The sequence below is a fragment of the Phoca vitulina genome, unplaced genomic scaffold, assembly GCF_004348235.1.
Source record: "Phoca vitulina isolate PV1807 unplaced genomic scaffold, GSC_HSeal_1.0 scaffold54, whole genome shotgun sequence".
Classification (NCBI taxonomy): Eukaryota; Metazoa; Chordata; class Mammalia; order Carnivora; family Phocidae; genus Phoca; species Phoca vitulina.
In genome coordinates this window covers 2247645-2273954 of record NW_022589757.1, presented here as the reverse complement: position 1 = coordinate 2273954, position 26310 = coordinate 2247645, and the positions used below count along the sequence as shown (strand labels likewise).

General features: G+C 42.1%; 2 protein-coding genes across 6 annotated transcripts in view; both read left to right on the top strand.

The window, feature by feature from the left end:
- EFCAB2 (EF-hand calcium binding domain 2) overlaps nt 1-26310 on the top strand; it is a 115707-nt gene that overhangs the window by 74289 nt on the left and 15108 nt on the right. For 3 of the 5 annotated variants that reach the window (XM_032389260.1, XM_032389261.1, XM_032389257.1), the window contains exon 3: nt 18108-18180. The exons of the other annotated variants lie outside the window; for them this stretch is intronic. In XM_032389260.1, the coding sequence (XP_032245151.1) occupies nt 18108-18180 (73 nt within the window). The remainder of the gene's footprint in view (nt 1-18107; nt 18181-26310) is intronic. 5 annotated transcript variants of the gene reach the window in all.
- On the top strand, nt 20897-22386 carry LOC116622699 (60S ribosomal protein L17-like). The gene has a single exon (XM_032389263.1). It carries the CDS (start codon nt 21478-21480, stop codon nt 21979-21981), a length of 504 nt encoding a protein of 167 aa, XP_032245154.1. The 5' UTR covers nt 20897-21477; the 3' UTR covers nt 21982-22386.

The window sequence follows — 26310 nt, the reverse complement described above, 5'->3', positions numbered from 1 at the left end:
ATTGGATGGAAAGGCTTTCATTGTCATTGCAAAATATCCCACTACATACATGTCTTTCATATAAAACAAAAAAACTTCTACCCAGTAAACCCCCCAGCTAATGCCCTATCATTGTCTTTCTCTTCATAGTTAAGAATCTTGATAAGAAAAAGAGTTTGCGGGGTGCCTGGGTGGCTCAGCTGTTAAGAGTCTGCCTTCAGCTCAGGTCATGATCCTGGGATCCTGGGATCGAGCCCCGCATTGGGCTCCCTGCTCCACGGGAAGCCTGCTTCTCCCTCTCCCACTCCCCCTGCTTGTGTTCCCTCTCTTGCTGTGTCTCTCTCTGTCAAATAAATAAATAAAATCTTTAAAAAAAAAAAAAAGAAAAAGAGTTTGCTTTTATTGAGAACCTTCACTCTGTTCATTCTTCATGTGCAATTTGTAATTTGACTTCTACCTCCATCCCCATTCCCATTCACACTGTGTCTCCTGAGGTCACCAGTTGTCTCTTCCCTTGTCTTCCCTGAGTTCACCTTCTGTTTTCATCCAACATCTCCAGTTCTTCCTTCTCAGCTCCTTTTGGGGACAACTACGCCTCTGGATGACTTATTAATGTCCCAGGAGGTTCATCCCCATCTCTCTTTTCACTTTATACCCTTTCCTGGAAAATCTCATCCACATCCAAATCTGTAGCTCAATCTGGAAAAAAAATTTTAAAGTCTATAACAACTCTTAGGTCAAAGGGGAAGTTTTAGGACAATGAAATTGAAAACTTCTGGAAAGTAACTATAATGGAAATGAGATATGAAAATGGAAATGGCATTAGAATCCATGAGATACAACCAAATCAAAACTCATGAATGTTGGGCGCCTGGGTGGCTCAGTTGGTTAAGCGACTGCCTTCGGCTCAGGTCATGATCCTGGAGTCCCTGGATCAAGTCCCGCATCGGGCTCCCTGCTCAGCGAGGAGCCTGCTTCTCCCTCTGACCCTCCCCCCTCTCATGTACTCTCTCTCATTCTCACTCTCTCAAATAAATAAATAAATCTTAAAAAAAAAAAAAACAAACTCATGAATGCCTATATCAAGCAAAATAACAGCATAAGAAAATGAATAGAATATTCAATTCAAAAAGCTAGGGAAAAAGAGTAAGGTGAGAGAAAGCAGAAGGGAAGGATTGGTGAAGATAAAAGCATAACGGCGCCGGGAAACAGGGAAACAGTAGGAACTAATAAATAAAATGAAAGGCTTGTTCTTTGTGAAAGGTTAAAAAAAGAAAAGTCACTGGCATTTTTTTTTTTTTTTTGAGAAAACACAAAAAGGCACCAATGACTGGGGTGAAATGACAATCAAAACAGAGGAAATCTAAACATATTATGAGAGTAGTTTGTACAAGTCTATACAAGCACATTTAAAAATCTAGCTGTAAAGGGCAATTTTCTAGTAGAATATAATTTGTCAAAACTTGTACACCTGGATTGGAACACTTACTATCGTTAAGTGGGCAATACTCCCCAAATCGACCAACTGATTCAACATAATCCCTATCAAAATCCCAGCTGCCTTTTAATTTTTTTTTCAATAATCGATAAGCTGATCCTAAAATTTATATGGAATTGCAAGGCACCTAGAACAGCCACAAACAATCTCAAAAAGGAAGAACAAAGTCGAATTCACACTTCCCAATTTCAATATTTAAACAAAGCTATAGCTGGGGCGCCTGGGTGGCTCAGTCGGTTAAGTGTCTGCTTTCAGCTCAGGTCATGATCTTGGGGTCCTGGGATCAAGCCCCACGTCGGGCTCCCTGCTCAGCGGGGAGCCTGCTTCTCCCTCTCCAGCTCCCGCCTGCTTGTGTTCCCTCTCTCGCTATCTCTCTCTCTCAAATAAATAAATAAAATATTTTTTAAAAAACTTAAAAAAAATAAACAAAACTTTAGTAATCAAGACTCTGTGATATGAGGTTTACCCATGTACTTCAATGGAACAAAGTTGAGAGTTTGGAAATAAACCTTTACATTTATGGTCAATTGATCTTCAACAAAGTTGGCAAGTCAATTCAATGGAGAAAGAGTAATATTTTCACCAAATGGTGCTAGAACAACAGGATATTCCCATGTAAATAAATGAAATTGGTCACCTGCCACATACCATATACAAAAATTATCTCAAAGTAAATAAGAGACCTACACTAGGACCTAAAACTATAAAACTCTAGAAGAAAACATAGGTGTAAGTGTTTGTGACCAAAGATTAGTCAGTGGTTTCTTAGATATGACACCTAAAGCATAAGTAACCGAAGGAAAAAAAAAATAGATACATTGGACTAAATCAAAATTAAAAACTTGTTTTTTACCATAAAGAAAATAGAAAGTCAGTCACAGGAGGGGGAGAAAATATTTGCAAATCATATGTCAGCATCCAGAATATACAAAGAGCTCTTACAACTCAATAATAAAAATACAAATAACTCAATTAAAAAGTGGATAAAGTATTTGAATAGACCTTTCTCCAAAGAACATATTTAATGGCCAATATGCACATGAAAATATGCCAAACATCATTAGTTGTTAGAGGAATATAAATCAAAACCATAAAGAAATGCTAGGGTGGCTATAATTTTTCAGATCCACTAGGGTGGCTATAATTTTTTTTAATGTAAAATAATGAATGTTAGTGAAGATGTGGAGAAATTAGAGCCCTCATATGCTGCTGGTGGGAATGTGAAATGGTGCAGCCACTTTCAGAAACAGTTTTGTAGTTCCTCAAGAAAGTTAAAACACAGAGTTACCATATGACCCAGAAATTTCATTCCTAGGCATATACCCAAGAGAAATGAAAAATTATATTCACACAAAAACTTGCACATGAATGTTCATAGCAGCATTATTCCTAATAGCCAAAAAGGAGAAACTCAAGTGTCCATCCACTGATGAATGGATAAACAAAATGTGGTGTATCCATACACTGGAATATTCTTCAGCCACAAAGGGGAATGAAGAACTGACACGTGCTACAAGGTGGGTGAGTCCGGGAGATACTATGCCAAGTGGAAGATGCCAGACACAGGAGGCCATGTGTGGTATGACACTTCTAGGAACTGTCCATAGTAGGCAAATCCATAGAGAGGGGCAGTAGTTAGTGATTCCGAGGAGGTGAGGGGAGGGGAACGAGAAGGGACTAACAGGTCTGGGATCCTTTCTGGGGTGACGGAACTCTTCTAGGATTAGGTAGGGGTAGTGGCTGCTTGCTATTGTGAATTTACTAAAAACCACCGAGTTATACACTTTAAAAATTGACAAAAAATAAAGCAAAACAAATCAACAATAACTGGATCCCAGTAAAGATAGAAAATTGATAACGTTACATAAAAAACTAATGATGTACTGTATGGTGACTAACATAATAAAATAAAATAAAATTTAAAAAAAGATAGAAAATCGAAACATACTAAATTCCACAGAATGGATAGGGAAGTTTTCAAAGAGCTCTCTCACCGAAAGGCTTCCATCCAGATGCTCTCATAGGAGAATTCTATCAAACCTGGAAAAAACTTTTGTACCAAGTTCTTCTAGAAAATAAGAAAAGAATGAAAACTTCCAAATTCTTTTTCAGAGATAAGTATAATACAGATAACAACAACTTAACTAAAAATATCCTCCAGAACAATCTTACTTATGAATATCTATATAAAGATTATAAGTGAAATGCCAGCAACAAAATGCAAGATCAGATTAAAGCAAAATGGGATTTATTCCAGGAGTGGAAGAATAGTACTATGTTGGGAAGTGTATTAATATATTTAATTATGTTAATAAATCCGAGAGGAAATATCATAGGATCATCTTTATAGACACTTAAGAGGCATTCAACAGAATTCAACACACATTCATAATTTTATTTTTTAATTTTTTAATTTTTTTTTAAAGATTTTATTTATTTAATCAACAGAGAGAGACACAGCGAGAGCAGGAACACAAGCAGGGGGAGTGGGAGAGGGAGAAGCAGGCTTCCTGCTGAGCAGGGAGCCCGATGTGGGACTCGATCCCAGGATCCCGGGATCATGACCTGAGCCGAAGGCAGACACTCAACGACTGAGCCCCCAGGCGCCCCCACATTCATAATTTTAAAGACTCAATATGTTGGAGTTCTGCAGAGAAACAGAAGCAATTGGTTATGTCTGTATCATCTATACCTACATCTGTATCTGCATCTGTATCTATATATTTATATGTAGAGAGAGGGGGAAAGGTGATTTATTACAGGGATTGGCTCACATAATTATGGAGACCAAGAAGTCCCATGACTACTGTGTGTAAGCTGGAGAACCAGGAGAGCCAATGATGTAATTCAGTCTGAGTCAAAGCCTGAGAACCAGGGGCGCTGATGGGGTAAGTCTGAGTCCAAAAGCCCGAGAAGCAGGAGCACCGATGTCCAAGGGCCGGAGAAGATGGAGATTGTTCAAGCAAAGACAGCAAATCTGCCCTTTTTCTGCCTTTTTTTTCCTACTCGGGCCCCCATCAGATTAGATGATGCCCACCTGCATTGGTGAGGGCAATCTTCTTTACTCAGTCTACCATTCAAATGCTAATCTCTTCTGGAGACAGCCTCACAGACACACCCTGAAATGTTATTTTACCAGCTATATGGGCATCCCTGAAGCCCAATCAAACTGACACATAAAATTAACCATCACACTCAGTAAAGTAGATCTGGAAATATGTATATCTTCACATGAAATATGTGTATCTCAGCCTAAAATCCAGTTTCTTTCTTAATGAGGAAGGAAAATCAACATTTCTGTTAAAGTCAGGAACAAAATGAGAATATCCATATTTGCCATTATTATTTAGTTTTTGTTTTTGTTTTTGTTTTTAAAGTAGACTCCATGCCCAGCATGGAGCCCAACGTGAGGTTTGAACTCAAAACCCTGAGGTCAAGACCTGAGCTGAGATCAAGAGTGGGACGTTTGACCGACTGAGCCACCCAGGAACCCCCAATTTAGTATTAGAGGTTTTAGCTAACACGATTAGACAAGTCTTAATGGAGGCATAAATATTGGACATGACGTGGTAGAAGGCAGAAAAGATAGACAGACGAGGGGCGCCTGGGTTTTTCAGTCATTAAGCGTCTGCCTTCGGCTCAGGTCATGATCCCAGAGTGCTGGGATCAAGCCCCGCATCAGGCTCCCTGCTCAGCGGGAAGGCTGCTTCTCAACCTCTCCCACTGCCCCTGCTTGTGTTCCCTCTCTCGCTGTGTCTCTCTCTGTCAAATAAATAAATAAAATCTTTAAAAAAATAAAAAAAGACGAGAGAAGGAAAACTATACCTATTTGCAGATATGAAATCATGAAATCTCTAGAAAACCCAAGAGACCCAAATTATCTCAGGAAAAAAAAAGTCCGATAAAGTAGTAGGAAATAAAACTAATAGACAGAAATCAAGAGCCTACAATTATACAATAACCAGTCAGGTGATATATAATGGAAGATAAGACCCTAGATCTACAAGCTAAAATTTATAGACATAAATATAACAAAAAAATTACAAATGCTAGCTTAGGAAAACCTGAAAGATATAGAAATAGACTTGAACAAATGGAAAGACATACCACGTTTTTTGGACAGGAAGACTTGAACTCATAAAGATGTCAAATAATCCTAAATCAACTTAAAAATTCAACACAGCCACAGTTAAAATACCAGATCTTTTCTGGAGCTACACAAGTGAATGTCATGCTCATATGAAAAATAAATAAGCAAGAATAGCCAGGAAATTGCTGATAAAGAAGAGAAAGGAGATGAGTTTAGCTTTATTTGATAGTAAAACATTACAGATCCTTTACACTGAAAAGAATGTGGCATAAAAGACAATGAAATAGAACAGAAAACCCAGAAATATTCCCAAGTGCATATGGAGAGTTCACTTATGAAACAGGGAAGAAGTCAGTTAAGCACGAGACTCTTGGTTTCATCTCAGGTCGTGATCTCAGGGTCGTAAGATCGAGCCTGACGTTGGGTTTTGCACTCGGTGCTCACCGCAGAGTCTGCTTGAGATTCTATTTTTCTCTGCTCCTCCCGCTTGTGCTCTCTCTCTCTTAAATAAACAAACAAATCTTTAAAAATATATATAGGTGAATTTCTTTATGAACTTGGAATGGGGAAAATGACTCACAACAAAATCCTAAAGTTAAAAGACTGACATACTCAGCCACATCACAAAAATTTCAAGCAAAAATACCTTTAAAAAAAAAAATCAAGTGATGAACGACTATCTGAGAAAACGTTATATTGCAAACGGCTAATATCTCTGAGGTGTAAAACTGGTAAGTCTTTAAAAATATCTGATTAACCAGAACTCTCCATTCTTTGACCATAGAGAAAAAGTTATAAATTATTATTTTAAAATAAACTTTTGATTTCAAAAATTTTAAATCAAAGTTATTTTAAAACTCAGTGTTTCTAAAAGCATTTTATTTTGAAATTAATTTTAGAGTTACAGAAACACGAAAAATAGTGCCGAGCGTTCCTGTGTATCCTTTGCCCACCTTCTCCTAATGTTCACGTCCTAACTAGACGTCCCACAATTACCGAAGAGAAGATCTGGGACTTTCACTGGCTTTCCCACGACTCTCCGTTCTCTCTCCAGGAGCCAACCCAGAATCCTGGTTGCATTTAGTTGTCAAGGGTCTTCAGGCCTCCAACCTGTGCCAGTTCCCCAGTGTTTCTCTTTTGTGACCTTGATACTTTTGAAAAGCACTGCTCAGTGATTTTGTAGAACGCCCTTGAGGTTGGGCTCGTCTGATGTGTTCTCACGCACACATTGAGGTAAGGCATTTTGGGCAGGAATACCAGAGGAGTGTTCTCAGAGCATCGTGTTGGGGTACTTGATGTGCTTAGGTTTCATTACCACCACTGGTGATGTTAACCTTGTTCACTTGTTTAAGTTTTCCCACTACCAAGGGTTCCCCACTATAAAGTTATTATTTTTCCCTTCGTAGCTAGTAAATATCTTGGGGGAGATACTGCAAGACGATGCAAAATACCCTTTCTCCTCAAACTTTGCCCACTGATTTTAGCATTCATTGATTGATCTTACTCATAACAAGGATTACTGTCGTGTTTGCCAAATGGTGTTTCAGTGTTATTTTTTTAAAAAGACTCCAGGACAGTGAGCTTTTTGTTGGTTTTGTTTGGACAGTGAGCAGCCATTTGGCAATGTAGAATTTGGAGTTATTTAGACCTTTCACAACAATGGAAAATGTTTTAGTTAATGAATCTAGTAAACATTTATTAAACCCTTGTTATAACCAAAACATCCATGAGAAATATGCAAAAGCCATGTTTGTTCTGTTCCGCATCCAGGTCTTTTTCTCTGTCACTATTTTTCACCTCAAATCACATTAACCACCATGATTTGTCCTAAGAAGATGTTATTGCAAAGAGTCCTGAGTGACAGAATCTCAGGAGTCAGAGAGTGGAACCAGCTTCCAGTTTTGCTCCATATACTAGTTATGTTCCTGGAGGGTGAGTCCAATGCCTTCTCCAAGTCCTAGTTTCCTTATTTTTAAAATAGGGACTATAAAATGGATTGATGTGAGAATTAAATGAGTGAATACATATGAAAGTTCTTTTTTTTTTTTTTTTAATTTTTATTTATTTATTTGACAGAGAGAGACACAGCGAGAGAGGGAACACAAGCAGTGGGAGTGGGAGAGGGAGAAGCAGGCTTCCCGTGGAGCAGGGAGCCCGATGTGGGGCTCGATCCCAGGACCCTGGGATCATGACCTGAGCCGACGGCAGACGCTTAACGACTGAGCCACCCAGGCGCCCTGAAAGTTCTTTTGAATTGAAAGGCGTTTCTCAAACTGTAAAGTGTTCTACAGATTCATGTATTATTCAACAGATGTGTACTGAGCCCCTATTATGTGTGAGTTCCTTTTAAGTGTTGGAATGTAGCAGTGAAGGGCCTCGGTCCGCATGGAGCTTACATTTTATATTATTTTATTTTATTTTATTTTATTTTTTTAGAGAGAGAGTGGGGGAGAGGGAAGGGAGCTCAATCCCACAACCCTGAGATCATGACCTGAACCGAAATCAAGAGTTGGCCTCTTCACTGAATGAGCCCCCTGGGGCTTACATTTTAGAGGGAAGAAACAGACAATATACAAGTAAACAGATTTCAGATAGTAATAAGTGCTATCAAGTAAATAAAACAGGACAATGTTATAAAATGCTAATTGGAAGATAGAAGAGGATGATGTATTAGCAAATGAGGGCGTGGTGAGGTGGGATAAAACTGTGTAGACCTCTGGTCGGGGAAAGTTTCTCTGGAGGTCATTTTTGAGTTAAGATCTTTAAGATTCGAAGGAGCCAACCATGTGAAGAACTGGGGAGTAAATATAAAGGTCCTCTGAAGGGGCAAGGGTTTAGTGTGTGGGAGAGCAGCACAGGAGGGTGGAGCGGCAAGGTGGGTGGCTGGAGACCAGGGTGTGAGACCAAGTCAGAGAGGTTGGCAGGTCCAGATCAGGTAGAACCTCACAGACATTATAAGTGCAGTGGGAAGCTTCTAGGCAGGGAAATTATGTACTGTGATTTTCATTTTTTAAAAGATTGTTCTGGGGGCACCTGGGTGGCTCAGCCATTATGTGTCTGCCTTCAGTTCAGGTTATGATCTCAGGGTCCTGGGATCGAGTCCCACATTAGGCTCCCTGCTCAGCGGGGAGCTTGCTTCTCCTCTCTGCCTGCCACTCCCCCTGCTTGGGTTCCTGCTCTCCCCCTCTCTCTCTCTGTCAAAATAAATAAAAAAAAAAAAAATTTTTTTTTAAAGATTGTTCTGGCTGTTGTGAGAGTGGATGCAGGTGGCTGGTGAGAGCCAAAGCAGAGACTACATGAGGGTGACTTCTGTGGTCCAGGTGAGAAGTGGTGGCCAGGAAAGGTGGTGGTGGTAGGTGTATAGTAGTCATTACAGTTATTGTGATGGGCGCAGATGTGTCCCCCGGAAGTCATGTCCCTGATGCCTGGCACCTCCCCATATAGCCTGATTTGCTGATAAGGTCTTTAGAGAGGGGATTAAGGTAAAATGAGTGCATTGGGGCGGGCCCAAACCCAGTCTGACTGGAGTCTTGTAAGAAGGAATTTGGACACACTGAGACACCAGGGACGCACTCACACAGAGGACAGTGTGAGGACACAGGGAGAAGGTGGCCGCCTGCGAGCCGAGGGGAGAGGCCTCAGAAGAAACCCGCCCTGCTGCCATCTCCATCCTGGACTTCCTGCCTCCAGAGCTGTGAGCAGATAAATCCCTGTTGTTTCAGCTCCCCCCCCCCCCCAGCTGTGGCGGTTTGTTGCGGCTGCCCCAGCAGACCAGTGCAGTTATGGTAATAATGACAGTGGGGGTGATTTCTTCGTAGAGTTTACCACTGCCTGAAGCCCGTGCACAGACGTGTGTGTGCATGCTTTCTCCCCCACTTGGTTGCCTAGGGTGAAAGTAGTGTCTGATATTTTATGGAGCTTTTTTCTGAGGTACACAGGAGACCGAGTTCTTCACTTGGGCTGCAAACTCTAGCACATAGGACAGTATGAGAAATAATGCCGTAACAAGTTAGAACCCAAAGCTTTTTGGAAAGCATCTTTTAGCAGTGGAAAAATGGTCCTCACTTGATTAGAGGGACCTTCAGGAAAATAAGCCTTTTTTTTTTTTTTTTTTTGAGTAGAGCCCTTGTCTGAATAAGGAGGTTTAGCCATTATTTCGGTTTCATTTCATGGCTTTGCAAAAGGAGATCAATCTGTGAAAACGCCCTCTGCGAGAACAAGGTCTTCTTTTTGTTGTCTGCCGTGCTGTAAATGGTACCTGGTGCACGGTAGTGTTTGGCAAATATTTATGAAATAAATGAAAGTCATTTTCAAATCCTGCTTTTGTTCCTTCTCAGACATTTTTGACTTGTTTTCAACATTCTCTTATACTTAGATGAATATCAGCTAATATCATAGGGGAGGTAAAGTATTTTGCCTGCTCTTTTCTCCCTTAGAATTGCGTCCATTGTCCTGAGTCAGGTCTTCACTTGGAATGGTTTTGACCTTAGACCGCCCTTAAACGGAGGACTCACCACCTAGCTCCGTGGCACTGGCGCCACCTCGTGTCAGGAACGTGATACTGCACCCGCCGAAGGCCTGGGGGGAGCCAGCCTGGGCCCGACACACAAGCTGTGCGCGAATTAAAGCAAGATGCCTCTATTGGGCAACCGTATCGTGACTCATGTGTTCTGAAGCGATGTCGTCCCCATGTTTACTACGTCATATATAGTGCAAGTGCAGAAACAGATTCTTAGTATTGAACCATAAAGATTTCTGGAGTTCGTTTGTAGTTCTTTGTTTGTTTAAGATTTTATTTATTTGAGAGCGACCGCGAGAGAGGGAACACAAACAGGGGGAGAGGCAGAGGGAGAAGCAGGCTTCCCGCGGAGCAGGGAGCCCGATGCAGGGCTCGATCCCAGGACCCTGAGATCATGACCTGAGCTGAAGGCAGACGCTCAACCAACTGAGCCACCCAGGCGCCCCTCGTTTGTAGTTCTTATCGATATAAGACCACATCTGCTCCGACAGAGGGAACGGCTCTGCAGATGTTAAAGACTTTATAAGAAGTAGCTGATTTAATTGAAGTGTCATCAATTAAAAAAAGAAAATCCCATGAAATTGATTTAAAAGAAAAAAAATTTTCCCAAGGAAAAATGTGGGTTTTTTGTTTTGTTTTGTTTTGTTTTTTACAAGGAATGTATTTAATTTCCGTTCTGTAGGCACAGCAGAACACCGAGCAGATTGTTCAGAAGATGAACCTGTCTAGGGACTGCAGGGCCGGGAGCTGACTGAACAAAGTGGTCGGGACTTGGAGAATCAGGGTTGGAGCCAAATCATGCTGACTGGCACAAGAGCGGACTGTTACATTTTCAGGAATTCTGCAAGCCACTGTTACCAACTAATTTCTATAAAAAGTAAATTGCATAAACTTACAAGCAAATTATACTAAAAAGCCAAGGCGCTCACTTGGGCAGCACTTACAGTGACATTGGACCGGCGCACAGATTCGCCTGACCCCTGAGCTAGGGCGACCAGCAAACTCATGCAGTGATCTATACTTTTTTAGGCTGTTCTGTGTAAAATGAAACATGAATGTGTTTATGAATGATGAAAAATACTGAATACTCAAAGTTGACCTCCGCCTGATTGCAGTACCATGGTTTACTCTGACTTATGCTTGGGAGGCAGTTAGTACACGTGGGGGCCTCCCGGAGGTGATGAGCTGGGGACCCCGGGGGCATCTCTTCCCACCTGCTTCCCCAGCAACTTGGGCAGCTTGAAGTTGGCGCCCGGTGGTTGTGGTTGTGTTGACTCGGTGGAAATGCAAATGCTGCTAATCAGGGCTTTTCTCTCCTGAGGAGCCAGTTGGTAACAGCACACCCACCACTGTACACAAATGAGTTTGTTTCTGCCTTTTCTCTGCACTCTCTTCCAAAAGCCTGACAAAAAGACTTCGGAAGGAATTATTAAAATTCAGAAACTATTTTAGTTTTATTTCACTACATTGACTTCGGGAAGTTTCTAACTGGTTGCTTTAAAAGGTTACTTTAATAATTGTAAATACTTTAATGATTTAAAAATGTTACAATCATTGTAAAAGTTACTTTATTATTTTTTTAAGATTTTATTTATTTGAGAGAGAGAGAGAGAGAGCATGAGCAGGGGGAGGGGCAGAAGGAGAGGGAGTCTCAAGCCAACTCTGCGCTGAGTGCGGAGCCTGATGTGGGGCTCAGTCCCACGACCCTGAGATCATGACCTGAGCTGAAATCCAGTCAGATGCTTAATTGACTGAGACACCCAGGCGCCCCTTAAAAGTTACTTTAAAATAACTTTCAATCATTTCACTTGATTCAAAATCCCGTTTAGTAGAATGAAATAGGTTAATCAGCCCTAATGTTGTGTGTAATTGTGTCGCTTTATTTCATAGTTTTGTTTAATGTTCCAGTTGTCTAGTATCTTTGTTATTTCTTATTTCTGAACTTCTGTCTTTTATTTTCATCGTGAAGTTTTGGAATTTCTATTCCTTGTCTCTGAAAGCTACAGTTTTGCCTCCTTCTTCCCATTTCCTTTTCAGTTCTCCTCCTTTCTAGACCCCTGTCCCTTTCTCAGGAACTCATGGCCTCACGGTTTTCTGGCCTCTGTTCTTCCTTGCCCTCTCTTCCTCTCTGTTTTTCTTAGCTCACCTTTAGGAGCCTCACTACTCCTGAGGCTGACAGGTTAGCTACGTGGTTTCCTCCTTTACGGCCAGGACCCCAGCCCCATCCTGGCACCATCTGGGGTTCTGGAGGCCCACGTGCCCCCCCCTCCCCCCGCTTGCATTGCTGTGTGCTTGGCACCAGAATCCTAACGCCACAGGAACTCTTGGGATCGTCCGTCTTCTGTGCCTCCGGCCTTGTATTTTGGAACGAGTAAGAACAAGAGGAGCTCAGAGGCGTCTTTGCTTCTCCTATAATTTCCCTCCCCTCCCTCCTCTTGTCCTGTGCCTGCCCGGAGCAGTTCACCGTACAGGGCTTCATCTTCTCCAGATACTTTTACCTGTTCTGAAGCCAAAATGATAGATGGTATATGCTTAATTGTTTTAAATAGTTTATATGAGGCAGGATTTCTGTTATTCTTACTACTTTGGTTTTCATTCCAAATGTGCTTATCTTGTTTTTTTAAAGTTCATTTATTTTTTAGTAATCTCTACACCCAGTGTGGGGCTCGAACTCATGACCCCAAGATCAAGAGTCGTGCGGTCTTCCGACTAAGCCAGCCAGGTGCCCACTTCTTGTTTGTTTTGTTTTGTTTTGTTTTTAATGAAAACTTTTTATTTAAAAAATTATACACTTATAGACAAATAGTAAGAGTGGCCCACGGAACTGTTGTGTGTGGTCACAGGGATGTACCAATTATGAACATTTTGCCACATTTGCTTTTGCCTGTGTTCTCTCTTTTATAATATATATACACACATATTTACACTGTATACACATTTACACATTTTATTATTATTTTAATTTTGCTGGGCTATTTGAAAGTAAGCTTTGGACATTATGACTTTTCCCCAAAATACTCCAGTGTATATTTTCTAAGAACTAGAACATTCACTTACATAAAGCACAGGTGTGTGTGTGTGTTTAAATATAATAGAATCAGAGCAGCTGGGGAGAACTTGAAGAGGTCATTTGGCTCCTTCCCAGGCTTCTTGCAGGTAAATTCCTACAGTAAATAGCTGTTTTCCAGGAGTGATAAACCCAGATTCCCCCAGGGGCCAGGCCTGTGACATGAATGTGAGAGGCACACAGGCTTGGACAGTTCTGAGGATGTGTACGAGTGGCCTCACCTAAATAAAGAGACCGATGCTATGCTGAACGTAACCTTATATGCTGGCCACATCTGTCCCTTGGGTCATCAGTTTTGAGCCCTGGATCTGTCTTCAAGGCTCCCATAGGGTGGAGCCTCCGCTTTTCTTTGGAAGCGTCTTGTTACAGTCAAGTTCTCCTGTAAGTCTTACGAAATCCTCGGCCAGGTTTCTGAGGGGCAGTGGCACTCAGGGGTGAAGAGGGTGGGGTCCAGCCTGCGTGTGGGAATCCCATGGCCATGACTTACTAGGATAACGGGGAAGTTACCTACCCTTTCTGTGCTCCCATTTTCTTCATCGGTAGAATAATAGAAGGCGCCGTCCTCCCAGGGCTGTTGTCAGGAGTAAGTGGGTGAGAATATTTGAAGCGTTGAGAGCAGAGCCAAACCCTTGCGTGGCTGTGTGCGGCCATTGCTCCCCTGCAGCCTGCAGGTGGTAGCAGGGTGTGAGTGAGCTGCGGGGACGACTCCTTCCCCAAGTCCCAGAGGAGCTGTTGGTTCCGCCGTCCCGCTGTCCTGCCCCCTGGTCTGACCCGCAGCCTCGGCCCTCGGCCCTCCGGGGGGTCACTGCTGGAATTGGCTGTATGTGGCCCGGGGCAAGTTATTGAATATCCCGGGGTTGTCTCCTTATCTGTGGAATGGAGAGAACGAGGCACCCCGCCTGCAAGGGGCCGTTGGGAGGAGTAAAGGCGTCCATGGGGGCAGAGTTTGAGTGCAGAGAGTGCTGGCCAGGAGTTATGGGTGCCCCTCTAGAGCTGCCACCTTCCCCTGCTGTGTTCTCTGTGCCTGCTACTCAAGTCCCCCCGCCCCCCGCCGCCGGCACCCCGCGGGCTTTCTGTCCCTCCCTCCCTGCAGGTGCTGTTGCTGAGATCACCAGTGGCTTCTCTGTCCGGACCTGAGCTGCTGCTTCTTCTCTTAGGCTCTGGGAACGGATTTAACAGTGAGGTCATCCTGTAAGCAGGGCCCGGGCCGGGGGCAGTTGAGGGGCAGAGAGGAGTGGAGAGGCTCACGGAGGCAGGACAGACTGAGTGAGTGGCAGAGAGCTAGGCGTGGCAGGTCTGTGGAGCATCTGGGCCTGGAGTGGACAGCAGGCAATGAGTAAGTTAGAACAAGGAGTGGTGAAGGGAGCGGAGAGAGTGTGCTCGAAGGTGCTAAGGCACCTATCAGAATGTCTTCAACATAAGGAAGGAAGATATCTGAATATTTTAGGGCAAAAGAAGAAGCAACTAGTAGAGGAGAGGATGAAGGTGCTGAGTGGGATGCAAGTGTGTCCAGAACAAGAAGCAAGACCGAGGGGCTTAAGAGTACACTTATCGAGGAAGAAGAGGGAGACCCAGAGCGGGCTCGCTGTCTGCTATGTGAGGACACAGAGAAAGGTGGTCATCGCAAGCCAGGAAGAGGGTTCTCACCAGACACTGAACCTGACAACGTCCTGGTCTTGGACTTGGCAGCCTCTGGAACTGTGTGCAGTCATGCCATGTTTTCATCCACCCAGGCTGTGGTGTGTAGCTCTGCAGCCCGAGCTGCCCCAGCAGGTGGTAGGGGGGTCAGCCGTGGTGCCCAAACAGTCGGCGTCTGTTCTGGGAAGTAGGGGACAGGTCTAGGGGCTCTTCTGCTGAGATTAAGTGTGTCCGCGGTGTGGAGCTTGAGGCAAGAGATGATATAGATGGATAGAGCGAGCAGGATAGAAAGTTAAGGGGCCCAGAATCTAGGATGGGGCAAATGGCCATTTTGAAGCGTTAACTAAGAATATTGAGCAGCTGCGTGTAGATGAATTAACTGCTAAACACAGCTTGAGGGCTAGTTTGTAGGGGTACAGGTGCGTTCTTGAGTTATTGTATTGTTCTTTAGGCCACTGTGGACTCGTCAGCCGAAGAAGCTTTGCCTTTTCCTCTTACATCAGTCAGGCCTTCGTGTTTTAGGACTAGAGAGAAGGAAGCAGCTTGGTGCGTGAGGGACATCAAGCGAGCTTTGTTTTCTGTGGTCTCCCTCAGCAAAGTGAGACAGTCTAGCTGGCGTCACTCAGGAGAGGCGAGGAGGGTGATAGGTCCTTCAAAGGGGAGCTGAAGGGGAGAGAGGAGAACTTTCTGGCTGAAAGGAAGGACCTGCCACCCTCTGATGCAGAGCAGCCTGCCGGTGGTGGCAGGACCTGGGGCGTGGGGGGTGCGTGGGTGGCTGTGTGCACACTGAGTGCCGAACACCAGCCCTCCCATCTCCCCAGGAAGCCACCCCTCCTGAGCCACGCCCATCTGCATCCAAGTGCGCTCACCTCTCTCTGGTCCTACAAAATCTTCCTTGACCCCATGTCCCCTCCAGACATCCCTTCCTCCCCTTCACTTCACACATCCATCCTCCTAAACCCAGTGCAATCAGATTTCTCCACCATCTTCGACGGCAGCTTCCCTTGTCAAAAAATCACCACCGATCTCCTTTCCTAAATCCAATGGGCGTCTCTCAGAACTTACTTGACCTCTCAGCAGTATGTGACACCAAGATGACGCCCACTCTTCCCCCATGTCTTTCCTTAGCTCCCTTGACACGGTGCTCTGCGGATCTGTGGAGTTCTCGCCTAGCCCTCTGGCCCCTCTCCCTCGTGTCTAATGCAGGCCCTCTTCCTTGGACCGCTGGGTCAGGGCCGGTCTCTGTAGAGTTCTTGCTGGACCCCTGGCTGTTCTCTTCCCGTCAGCACACTCTTCTCAGACCTTCTTCCCGCCCACGCCGTCTGGGGGTGGATCGTGCCCCACCCTCCAGCTAGTGCCTTAGCCCTTCCCATGTCCTGGGTGTTGGCAGCGACAAAGGGCTCATTTCAATCTGGGTTACCGTTTCTTGGAGAGGCAAAGGGGATCGATTACCTTGCTGACACAGCACAAAGTCATTCTTCTTTTCTCTCTACGTACCTCTCTTCTCACAGGCTGACTCGTGATGGCAGCTATTCCTAGCCATTTCCAGAAATAGGGGGTATTGGGTTTATAATTTAAAATGTTCTAGTAACCATATTTAAAAAAAGGTAAAAGAGAAACAGGTAAAATTAATTTTAACACTATGTTTTATGCAACCCCGTATGTCTAAAATATTTCATTTCAACATGTGTCAATTGAAAAATTATCCATGAGATATTTGACATTTTTTTTTTCGTACTTGGTTTTTTGAAATCCGTGTGTATTTTACATTTATAGCCTGTTTTCACTTGGGCTGGTCCCTTGCCCAGTGCTCAGTAGGACCATTGTCCCACATGCATGCCTGCAAGGGCTTCTGGTCCCCCCACCTCGCCCTGTGCCCCCCCAGCCCTGTGCTCCCCCTCCCCACCCTCCCCATCGTGCAGGGTGACAGCCTTTCCTCGGGTCCCTCTGATTCTGGACTTCCTGTGGTTCTCTGATGCACATAGAGAGGCCTGGAAGGTTACGGAGGGGCTAAATCTGTGAACACTGACCAAATCATGTTTTGGTTCCTGCCTCATTAACTATCAGTTGTAACATACAGCAGGAGTCTGAAGTTACAATGATATATTTATTACAGTGGTGTTAGCCAGATTCATGGGACATCTTTAGGGACTTCTTGAAAGTATAGTCTTATAGAATGCTTCAGTGTCTAGTCCCACCATCATGTCCACGTCCTGCCTTCATGAGGGATGTGGGCGTTTAAAACAGTGCACAAGTGTTAGGACTGAGGTGCTCGGGCAGGTAGGAAACAGGAAGACGTTACGTGTTAAGTTGGTCCTCATTTATTGTGAAGGAAAACCAATAAATGAAAGTTAATCCCATCCTCTACAGTTACTGACTTTCGGTTTTCCTCTTGATATTCATCCTGCAACCTCTTTAAGTGAAGAACCTAGACATTCTTATTTAAAATGTTTTCTCAGTAAAATAGTGAGTAAATATAACACCACCGATATTATCCAGAATGGTAAAGAAATGAAATATTCTAGTTAAGTGAATATTTGTGAAATTAAGTACACATCCAAATACTACAACTTTAATTTTAATGATTTTAAGTGGAAATACTTAATAATCTATTACAAATCCTGTCTTAGCATCTAGAGAATACTGAATGTAATTCAGACTTTTCTTAGGTTATTTGCTGGATTAAATTACATTATTATGGGTGGGCAGGAGAGTAACTAATATCTATGGAGTGGCTACTCCGCCAAGAGTTATGCTTTTATTACGATAGTTCTTATATTTTACTCTGAGGGTGTTCCCAGCCCCATTCTAAGTATTTGAAGGAAGACGCTATATTTTGCCCACCAGGTAGGCTTATGCAGTCGGAGATTAGCCTGCCCCGCCTTGCGCGGTGCAGAGATGGGATCTGAACTCAAGCGAGCGGGCACTAGAGGCCACGTGAACTTCAGCACAAACCTCTGTCCCCCTTTTACAGACGCAGAAACTGAGGTGCAAAACAGTTAACTAACTTAAACTCGGCTAGTAAGTGGCTGACATTTCTTTTTCTTACTCCTCCGTCCTTTCCGTTTTCTAGAACTTTCTGGGTTTTGGCTCAGGCAGGGCTTGCGTTTGCTAATCAATGCAAACACTTCTTTCTCCCTTTGGTTCGCTTGTCTGCCTTTTCCTTTTCCCGGGAAGTATCTTCTATCCTCACAAGGCAGTACTTACTGAGTGACTTTGTTTGCTGGGCTACAACCACCCTGAAGTCCTTTAGAGAGACACCGCGCTTGCTTTTCAAAGTTTAAATTCTGAAACTATTGACCATTTTTTCCCGCAGAGAGATCGGAACAATTATCAGGTCGCTAGGGTGCTGCCCAAGTGAAGGAGAGCTCCATGACCTGATCGCAGAGGTAAGCGGGCTGGCAGCAGGGCTGTGTGCTGTGGGCTCTCTGCTCCCCCTGCTCCTTGGATCTAAAAACCCTTAACTGCAACTGGGCATGTCCTAAAGTAACGAATGTGCTTGATGAAGACATTGGGGCAGCTTTGCGGATTGGCCAGGCAACAGTTCTGAAACAATATCAGATCTGGAAGAAATGGCTTTGACCAAGTAATGCAATGGCTCAAGTAAAGAGCCCACCTTAGATATTATTTACACTCTTTGAAATTAATTGAAGAGGGCCCCTGGGTGGCTCAGTCCAGTTAAGCATCAGACTCTTGGTTTCAGCTCAGGTCATGATCTCAGGGTCGTGGGATCGAGCCCCACATCGGGCTCTGCTCTCAGCGGGGAGTCTGCTTGTCCCTCTCCCTCTGTTCCTCCCCTGCTTGAGCTTTCTCTCTCTCTCTCAAATAAATAAATAAATAAATAAATAAATAAATAAAATCTTTAAAAAAATAAAATTAGTTGGAGAAAGGCCATCAGATGCAGGGGACTGACTGTCTGCAGAGAGAACACTGACCGATGAAAGGAACGTAGTGAAGAATGTCAGTTCAGAGGGGGTGGAAGGGGAGGTAGAGACTGTAAGAGATTTATATTTATTGAGGGGAAATAAAACTAACTTTCAGAAGAAATAGTACACATAATGAAATAATAAGAACTAACTTGATATTGACTGAATGGTCCAAGAATTTTAAAAATGATTATTTGTAATAGTGTAGATGAGTCTCTGGAGAGAATTACCCCATAAAGCAGTGCTGAGTGGCCCGAGACCAGAGAGCTCCATGCCCTGTTTGGTTTTCCAGAAAAGCGTCTGGTCTAATGTCAAGTGCAGCTTTCAGTTCAACAAAGCAGAGGCCTGAAGGGAACAAAGCTACCTGGGCCCCCACCAGGAGAAGAATCTGTTCAGAACTGCTGATCTAGGTGTGTGGGTTTTGGTGGAGGCCAGGCTTCGAGCAGGAGGAGACGGGAGGCAGGCAAGGAAGTGGGGGTTTAGTTGATTTTTGTGCCCAGCATGGCATTGGGGTGAGTCACCTAACCTCTGCGCCAGTTTCTCCATGAGAATACCTACTTCAAAGGTAAATGAAGTAATGTATTAGAAGACGTGTTTTGAATCCTAAAGCACTATATACAGTTAAGAAGTGGAAGATTGAAAAGACGACTCTGTTGCCCGCGTATTAGCATCTTGTAACTAAAAAGCAGGACTGGTTTTTCATTAGCATTTAAAAATATTCAGTAAAGCACAAAATCTTTACATTGTTTTTCTGTTTTGGGATCCAATAAAACTATTTTTACTCAGAGGAGAAAAATCTTATTTTTCCTGAGTTGGTCCTCACATTTTTAAAAAAAGGTGTTGATCACTGCTTGACAGTATTTATCGACAAAGCTAGAATTTGTGCTCGTGAAAGAGGAGAGTTGGCACTGTGGAGCAGATAGGAACTGGAAGATGAACTTACAGTGAAATCATAATTACCGCATATACTTCAGTAGAGTAGGTGGAAGAGTAAGGAAAAATGCCTCCAGAGGATAAAAAAGCAGAACCTTTAGAACCTAATTCCTTTTGTCTGTTTTAATCAGCAAACCACAACCCATGGGCCAAACCCCATCCACCACCTGTTTTTATAAATAAAGTTTTATTGGAACACAGCTAAACTCATTTATTTACATATTATCTCTGGCTGTGTTCTCACTGCAAGAGTGGAGTTGAGAGTCCTTGCAACAGAGAGCATATGGTTTGCAAAGCTTAAAATATTTACTGTCTGGTCCTTTGCAGAAAAAGTTTGCCAACTCTTCATCTGTAAGTTTCTGTGGCAAAGTAGAATAAATACTGCATCTTGGGTCAGGAGGTCTACATTCGAGGCCCATAGCTACCACTTACAGTTATGTGGCCTTTCAAAGCCTGGTTCCACAGCCACAAAAGGAACGCAACAATAGTAAAGTGTACCTTTATGAGGATTAAATCTGATAACTGTGAGGATTCATGTGTTACTTGGTGGGCACTCAACACATATTTGGGTTTGCTTGCTCTGTAGATGGCTGTCTGCTGAAGCGACCCCACGGGTTTGCACAGTTAATCACAGTAGATGCTTGGGTGCCAACGTTTTAATTTGTCTTTGCCCCTTTCTTAGATATACTGACACAACCTTTGAAAATTGTACACGTTTAGAGCAGTTGTACCAGTAGGGATCGCTGTGCTATCTAAGCCCTATACACATTTTTCTGTCCTTGTGCACAATTTATTCAAATTAAATTATAGCGATATGCATAAGAAGTTTTGGGCGTGACTCTCCTTTTTGTGGTTTCCCAAATAAGTGAGGGGAACAAAGCACATAGATAGTTGTAGGTATTGAATACATTTAGAAAATCAGAGCTCCAGTAGTAAAGCTCTAGGGGTGAATGTCCTATTGCTAAGTGCTCTGTAGTAGTTTCAGAAATGAAACTATTTCTGCTTTTTTTTTGCTTTAAAATGCAGTAATGTGATAATGCTCTAAAATTCTTCGATAGGGGCGCGTGGGTGGCTCAGTTGTTAGGCGTCTGCCTTTGGCTCGGGTCGTGATCCCAGGGTCCTGGGATTGAGCCCTGCATCGGGCTCCCTGCTCAGCCAGGAGCCTGCTTCTCCCTCTCCCTCTCCCACTCCCCCTGCTTTGTTCCCTCTCTTGCCGTCTCTCTGTCAAATAAATAAATAATAAAATAAAATTCTTCGATAAAACATCAAAACCTGTGTGCAGGTCTCTAGTTGCCATTTACTTGAGTTTTAGTCGAAGTACATACTGACTCTCAGCCCCTTGCTTCTGAAGAGAGATATGAGATCTGATGTTGCTCTTGAAATAGATCATTTAAAAATCGCTCGGCATTGATCCCTTTACTTCATATTCTACAATTACCAACTTGCCCCAAATAATCTCTGCACATTTGGAATATCACAAAACTCAACAACTGTGACAAAGGTTAATACCCAAATTTTATTGACATACAGGTTACCAAACAATTCTTCCTTTACTAAGAAGTTATATCCTTCCAGGATCTTCCATGTGGGAGCTGGGAGGACATGACAGCGTCTCAGTACCAGTGGGAAGGGTGTGGAGAGGTCGACAGCCTTTGAAGTTCAAACCTAAATGGAATTGTGGAGAATTTAAAATAATTAGAAAGGAGAGCTAAAAAAGCGTTTGGAAAATAAGACCTATGTTGGTGAGATTTTGACATTGTACAGTGATTTTTTTTTAAAAAGGTCAATTTATCTCTTCCCCTAAGTGGCCTGAGGTGACCTCTGAAAATGGTTCGCTATTCGCTTGACCCAGAAAACCCTACGAAATCATGTAAATCAAGAGGTTCAAATCTTCGTGTTCACTTTAAGAACGCACGTGAAACTGCCCAGGCCATCAAGGGTATGCATATCCAAAAATCCACCAGGCATCTGAAAGACGTCACTTTACAGAAGCATTGTGTGCCATTCTGTCGCTACAGTGGTGGAGTTGGTAGGTGTGCCCAGGCCGAACAGTGGGGCTGGGCACAGGGTTGGTGGCCCAAGAAGAGTGCTGAATTTTTACTGCACATGCTTAAAAATGCAGAGAGTAATGCTGAACTTAAGGGTTTAGATGTTGATTCTCTAGTCATTGAGCACATCCAGGTGAACAAAATCCCCAAGATGCGGCATAGAACGTACAGGGCTCATGGTTGGATTAACCCACACATGAGCTCTCCCTGCCACGTTGAGATGATCCTTACTGAAAAAGAGCAAATTGTTCCTAAACCAGAAGAGGAGGTTGCACAGAAGTAAAAGATATCTCAGAAGAAACTGAAGAAACAAAAACTTACGGCCCAGGAGTAAATTCTGCACAGAATAAATGCAAATAAAAATAAAAAGAGGAAAAAAAAAAGGTCAATTTATCAGAAAGGTATAAAAATTTTAAATATCTGTGTACCTAATAACAGAGCTGCAATAGACATGAAACAAAAATGGACAGATGAGAGGGAGAAACAGACAATTCCATCATCATAGAAGGAACTTATAACAACCCTCTCTAAATAATTGATAGAACAACTACATAAAATATCAGCAAAGACATAGATGATCAACCATTAGTCACTCTCATCTAACTGATATTTATAGGACATACACCCACAAATGCAAAATACATGTTCTTTCCAAGTGTACAGGGAATATTCAATAGGATAGATTAAGTGCTGGGCCATAAAACAAGTCTCAGTAAATTTTTAAAAATTAAAATCATATAGGATATGTTCTCTGATTTTAAAAATGGAATTAAGGGGCGCCTGGGTGACTCCATTAAGTGTCTGACTCTTGATCTTGGCTCAGGTCATGATCTCAAGTTCGTGAGATTAAGCTCCATGTCGGGCTCTGTGCTCAGTGTGGAGCCTGCTTAAGATTCTCTCTCCCTCTCCCTCTGTCTCTCCCCACTGCTCCTGCTCTCTCTCTCTCTTTCTCTAAAAAAAAGTAAATTAAAAAAATTAAAAAAGGAATTAAGTTAGTGATCAATTGAGAATAAGATAATTAGGAAATCCTCAAATACTTGAAATTAAGCAACCTCCTTCTAAATAATTCATGAATCAAAGAAGAAATCACAAGGGGAATTAGAAAATATTTTGCCCTGAATGTTAATGAAAATACAGCATGTCAAACTTTGTGGGATACAGGTAAGCAGTGCTTAGACGCCAATTTACAACTTTAAATGTTTACACTGGAAAATAAAAAAAGACCTAAAATTAATTATCTAAATTCTCATCTTAACAAGCTGGAAAAAGAAGAGCAACAAAAACCCAGTATAAATGGAAGAAAAAAAATTATGAAGAGCAAAAATCAGTGAAATAGAAAATAGAGAAAATCACTAAAAGCAAAAAACTAGTCTTTTCAAATAAAATTGGATTAACCTCTAGCTAAGGTGATCAAGACAAATTACCAACATCAAGATTAAAGGAGGGTTTATCATTATCCTTCAGACATTTTAAAAGGATAATAAAGAACGTTATGCTAATAAACCTGGCAACTTAGATGAAATGGACAAATTCCCTGAGACACACAAATTACCAAAACTGACCCAAGAAAATCTGGAGAATTTGAATAGCCCTGTATCAATTATGAAAATTAAATTTATAATTAAAAACTTTCCCATAAAGAAAACTAGAAGTTCAGATGGCTTTACTAGAGAATTCTCTCAAACATTATGGAAGAAATAATACCAATTCTACACAAAACTCTTTTTGGAAACGTCACAGGAGATAACACTTTCTAGGCCAGCATTACTCTGATATTCAAGCCAGACAATCCTATTACGAAAAAGAACAGAGCTTACTGACATAGATGTAAAAAGTCCTTAATAAGATTTTACCAAATCAATTTCAACAACATGTTTAAAGGATAATACATCATGAGCAAGTGGAGTTTATCTCAGGAATTTAAAGTTGGCTCAACATCAATCAATGTACTTTATTATTTATTACATCAACAGAACAAAGTAGATAGACCATATGATCATTTCAGTAAATATAGGAAGAACATTTGAAAAAATTCCATACCCATTGAAGAGAAAAATACTCAGCAAACGAAGAATAAAAGGAAACTTGTCAAGCCGGCCAAGGGCAGCTACTAAAATTCAAGGCTAAAATCATACTCATACTCAAATCATGAACGAGGCACAGATGCCTGCATTCATCACTCCTATTCACCATTTACTTGAAGCCCCAGCTAGTACAATAAGGTAAGAAAAAATAATAAAAGATACGCAGTTTGGAAAAGAAAAAGTGAAACTCTTTCTGTTTCAGACAACATGATTTTTCATGTAGAAAATCCTAAGAGACTTACCAAAAAGCCACAAGAACTAATATGTGAATTTAGCCAGATCACAGGCTACATGGTCAACATGAAAAATTAATTTTATTTCTATAATTAGAAATCAACAATAAGAAAAATGAAATTAAGTAAACAACCCCACTAAAAAAGCTTAAAAATAGAATAATGAATAAATTTAACAAAATAAAGGCAAGACCTATACACCAAAAACAGCAAACACTATAAAGAGAAATTAAGAGTTAAATGGATAGATATACATGTTCATGGATTGCAAAATAACATTGTTAAGGGGTAGTTCTTTGATTAATAGATTCAGTACATTTTCAATCAAAATTATAGCAGGATTTTTTGAAGAAATTTATGAGCTGATTCTGAAATTTGAATGGAAAAGCAAAGGAGCTAAAATAACCAAAATAATTTTGGAAAGGAAGGGCAAGGGTGGTCTTTTACTACCTGATTGCAAGATTTACCATGAAACCACAATAATCCTGACAAGTGTGATATTTGTGTACTGAGAGACCTATAGACCAATGGAACAAACTGGAGGATCCAGACATAGAACCATACTTATATCTTTGACAGAGGTGCCAAAGTAATTCAACGAAGAAAGGATCATCATTTCAATAAATCTTGTGGGAGCAAATGGGTATCTGAATAGAAAGAAAACAAACTTCAGCACTCTTTTCCTCCACACAAAAAGGTTAACTTGAAGTGGACCATAGACCTGAATAGATGAGCTAAAACTATAAACTTCTGGAAGAAGACAGAGAGAAAACTATGTGATGTTGGGTCAGCCAAACATTTCTTAGATAAGACACAAAAAGCATGAGCCATAAAAAAAAAAAAAAAAAAAGCACAACAAATAACGATTACCTTCATCAATATTAAAAAATTTTGCCCAATCAAATGACACAGTTAAAAACAAACCAAGCAAATGCAGATCAGACTGAGGGAAAATATTTGCAAATAATTTATTTGACATTGTATCCAGAATATCTTAACATCTGTTTTAACTAATATTAGGAAGGCCATCAACCCAGTTTTTAAACTGGCCAAAGATTTGAATAGACATTTCATAAAGGAAAATGTATTAATGGCCAACAAGCACATAAAAAATGATGAACATCTGTACCCGTTGGGGAGCACGATGTGTCACTACACATCCATGAGAATGGCTAAAATTTGAAATTCTGAAAATATTAAACACTGGCAAGGATTTAGAACAGCTATAATTCACACATTGCTGGTAGGAATATCACTTTGGAAAACTGTGCCAGTGTCTTATAAAGATAAACATACACTCATTATATGACCCGGCAATCCTACTGGTAACTATTTATCCAAGAAAAATGAAAGTCCATGTCCACACGAGATTTGTAACCAAATGTTCTTGATAGCACTAATCATAACAGCCCAAAATTGAAAATAACCTAAATGTCCATCGACTGGGGAATGGATAAATACTATGGACCACTACTCTACTCAGTGATAAAAAGGAACAAAATATGATACACACATGACTTGGATGAATTTCAACAAGAACATGTTAAGCAAAAGAAGTCAAACATGGGACTTCCGAGGAAGATGGCAGAGTAGGAGGACCTTAAGCTTACCTCGTCTCACAGATACAACTAGATAACACACATATCCATGTAAAAAGCCCAGAAAATGACCCAAAGACTGGTAGAACAGACTCTCCCTAGCTAACCAGAGAGAAGAGGCAACATCCAAGAGGGTAGGAAGGAGGGAGACATGATCGAGAGCCAAGTGGAGCTGTGGGACTGACCCGGGGAAGGGAGGGATGTTTTGGGTGCAGAGAGGGAAGGGAGCAGACTCCCACCCTCGGGATCCTAGGCACAGGGGACCAGCACGGGGAAGATAAATCCACATAACATGTGGTTTTGGAAACCAGAGATTGTAAAATTGGACTTTAAAAAGATCCATTGTATGTGTACTGACACTGAATCTTGCCTTCAGATGATAAACTGATCCCTTCTCACCACTTCCACACCCATCATCTTGGTCCAAGCCGCTGTCCCATCTCCCTGAACTACCATGGTGGCCTTTGAACTCTCTGCTCCTGCGCTTGGTCCTCTGCAGTCTACTTGTCACACGACGGGCAAAAAGGATGCTTTTAAAAAAGGTTAAGTCAGAGCCTGCCACTCCACTGCTCAGAACCCTACTTCTGAGGTGCCCAACTCACTCAGGAAAAGAGCCCAAAGTACTGTTACCACAGCTGACAAGGCTCTAGGTGGTCAGGCCTGTCACTTCCTGCCATTGTCCCTGATCACATATTGG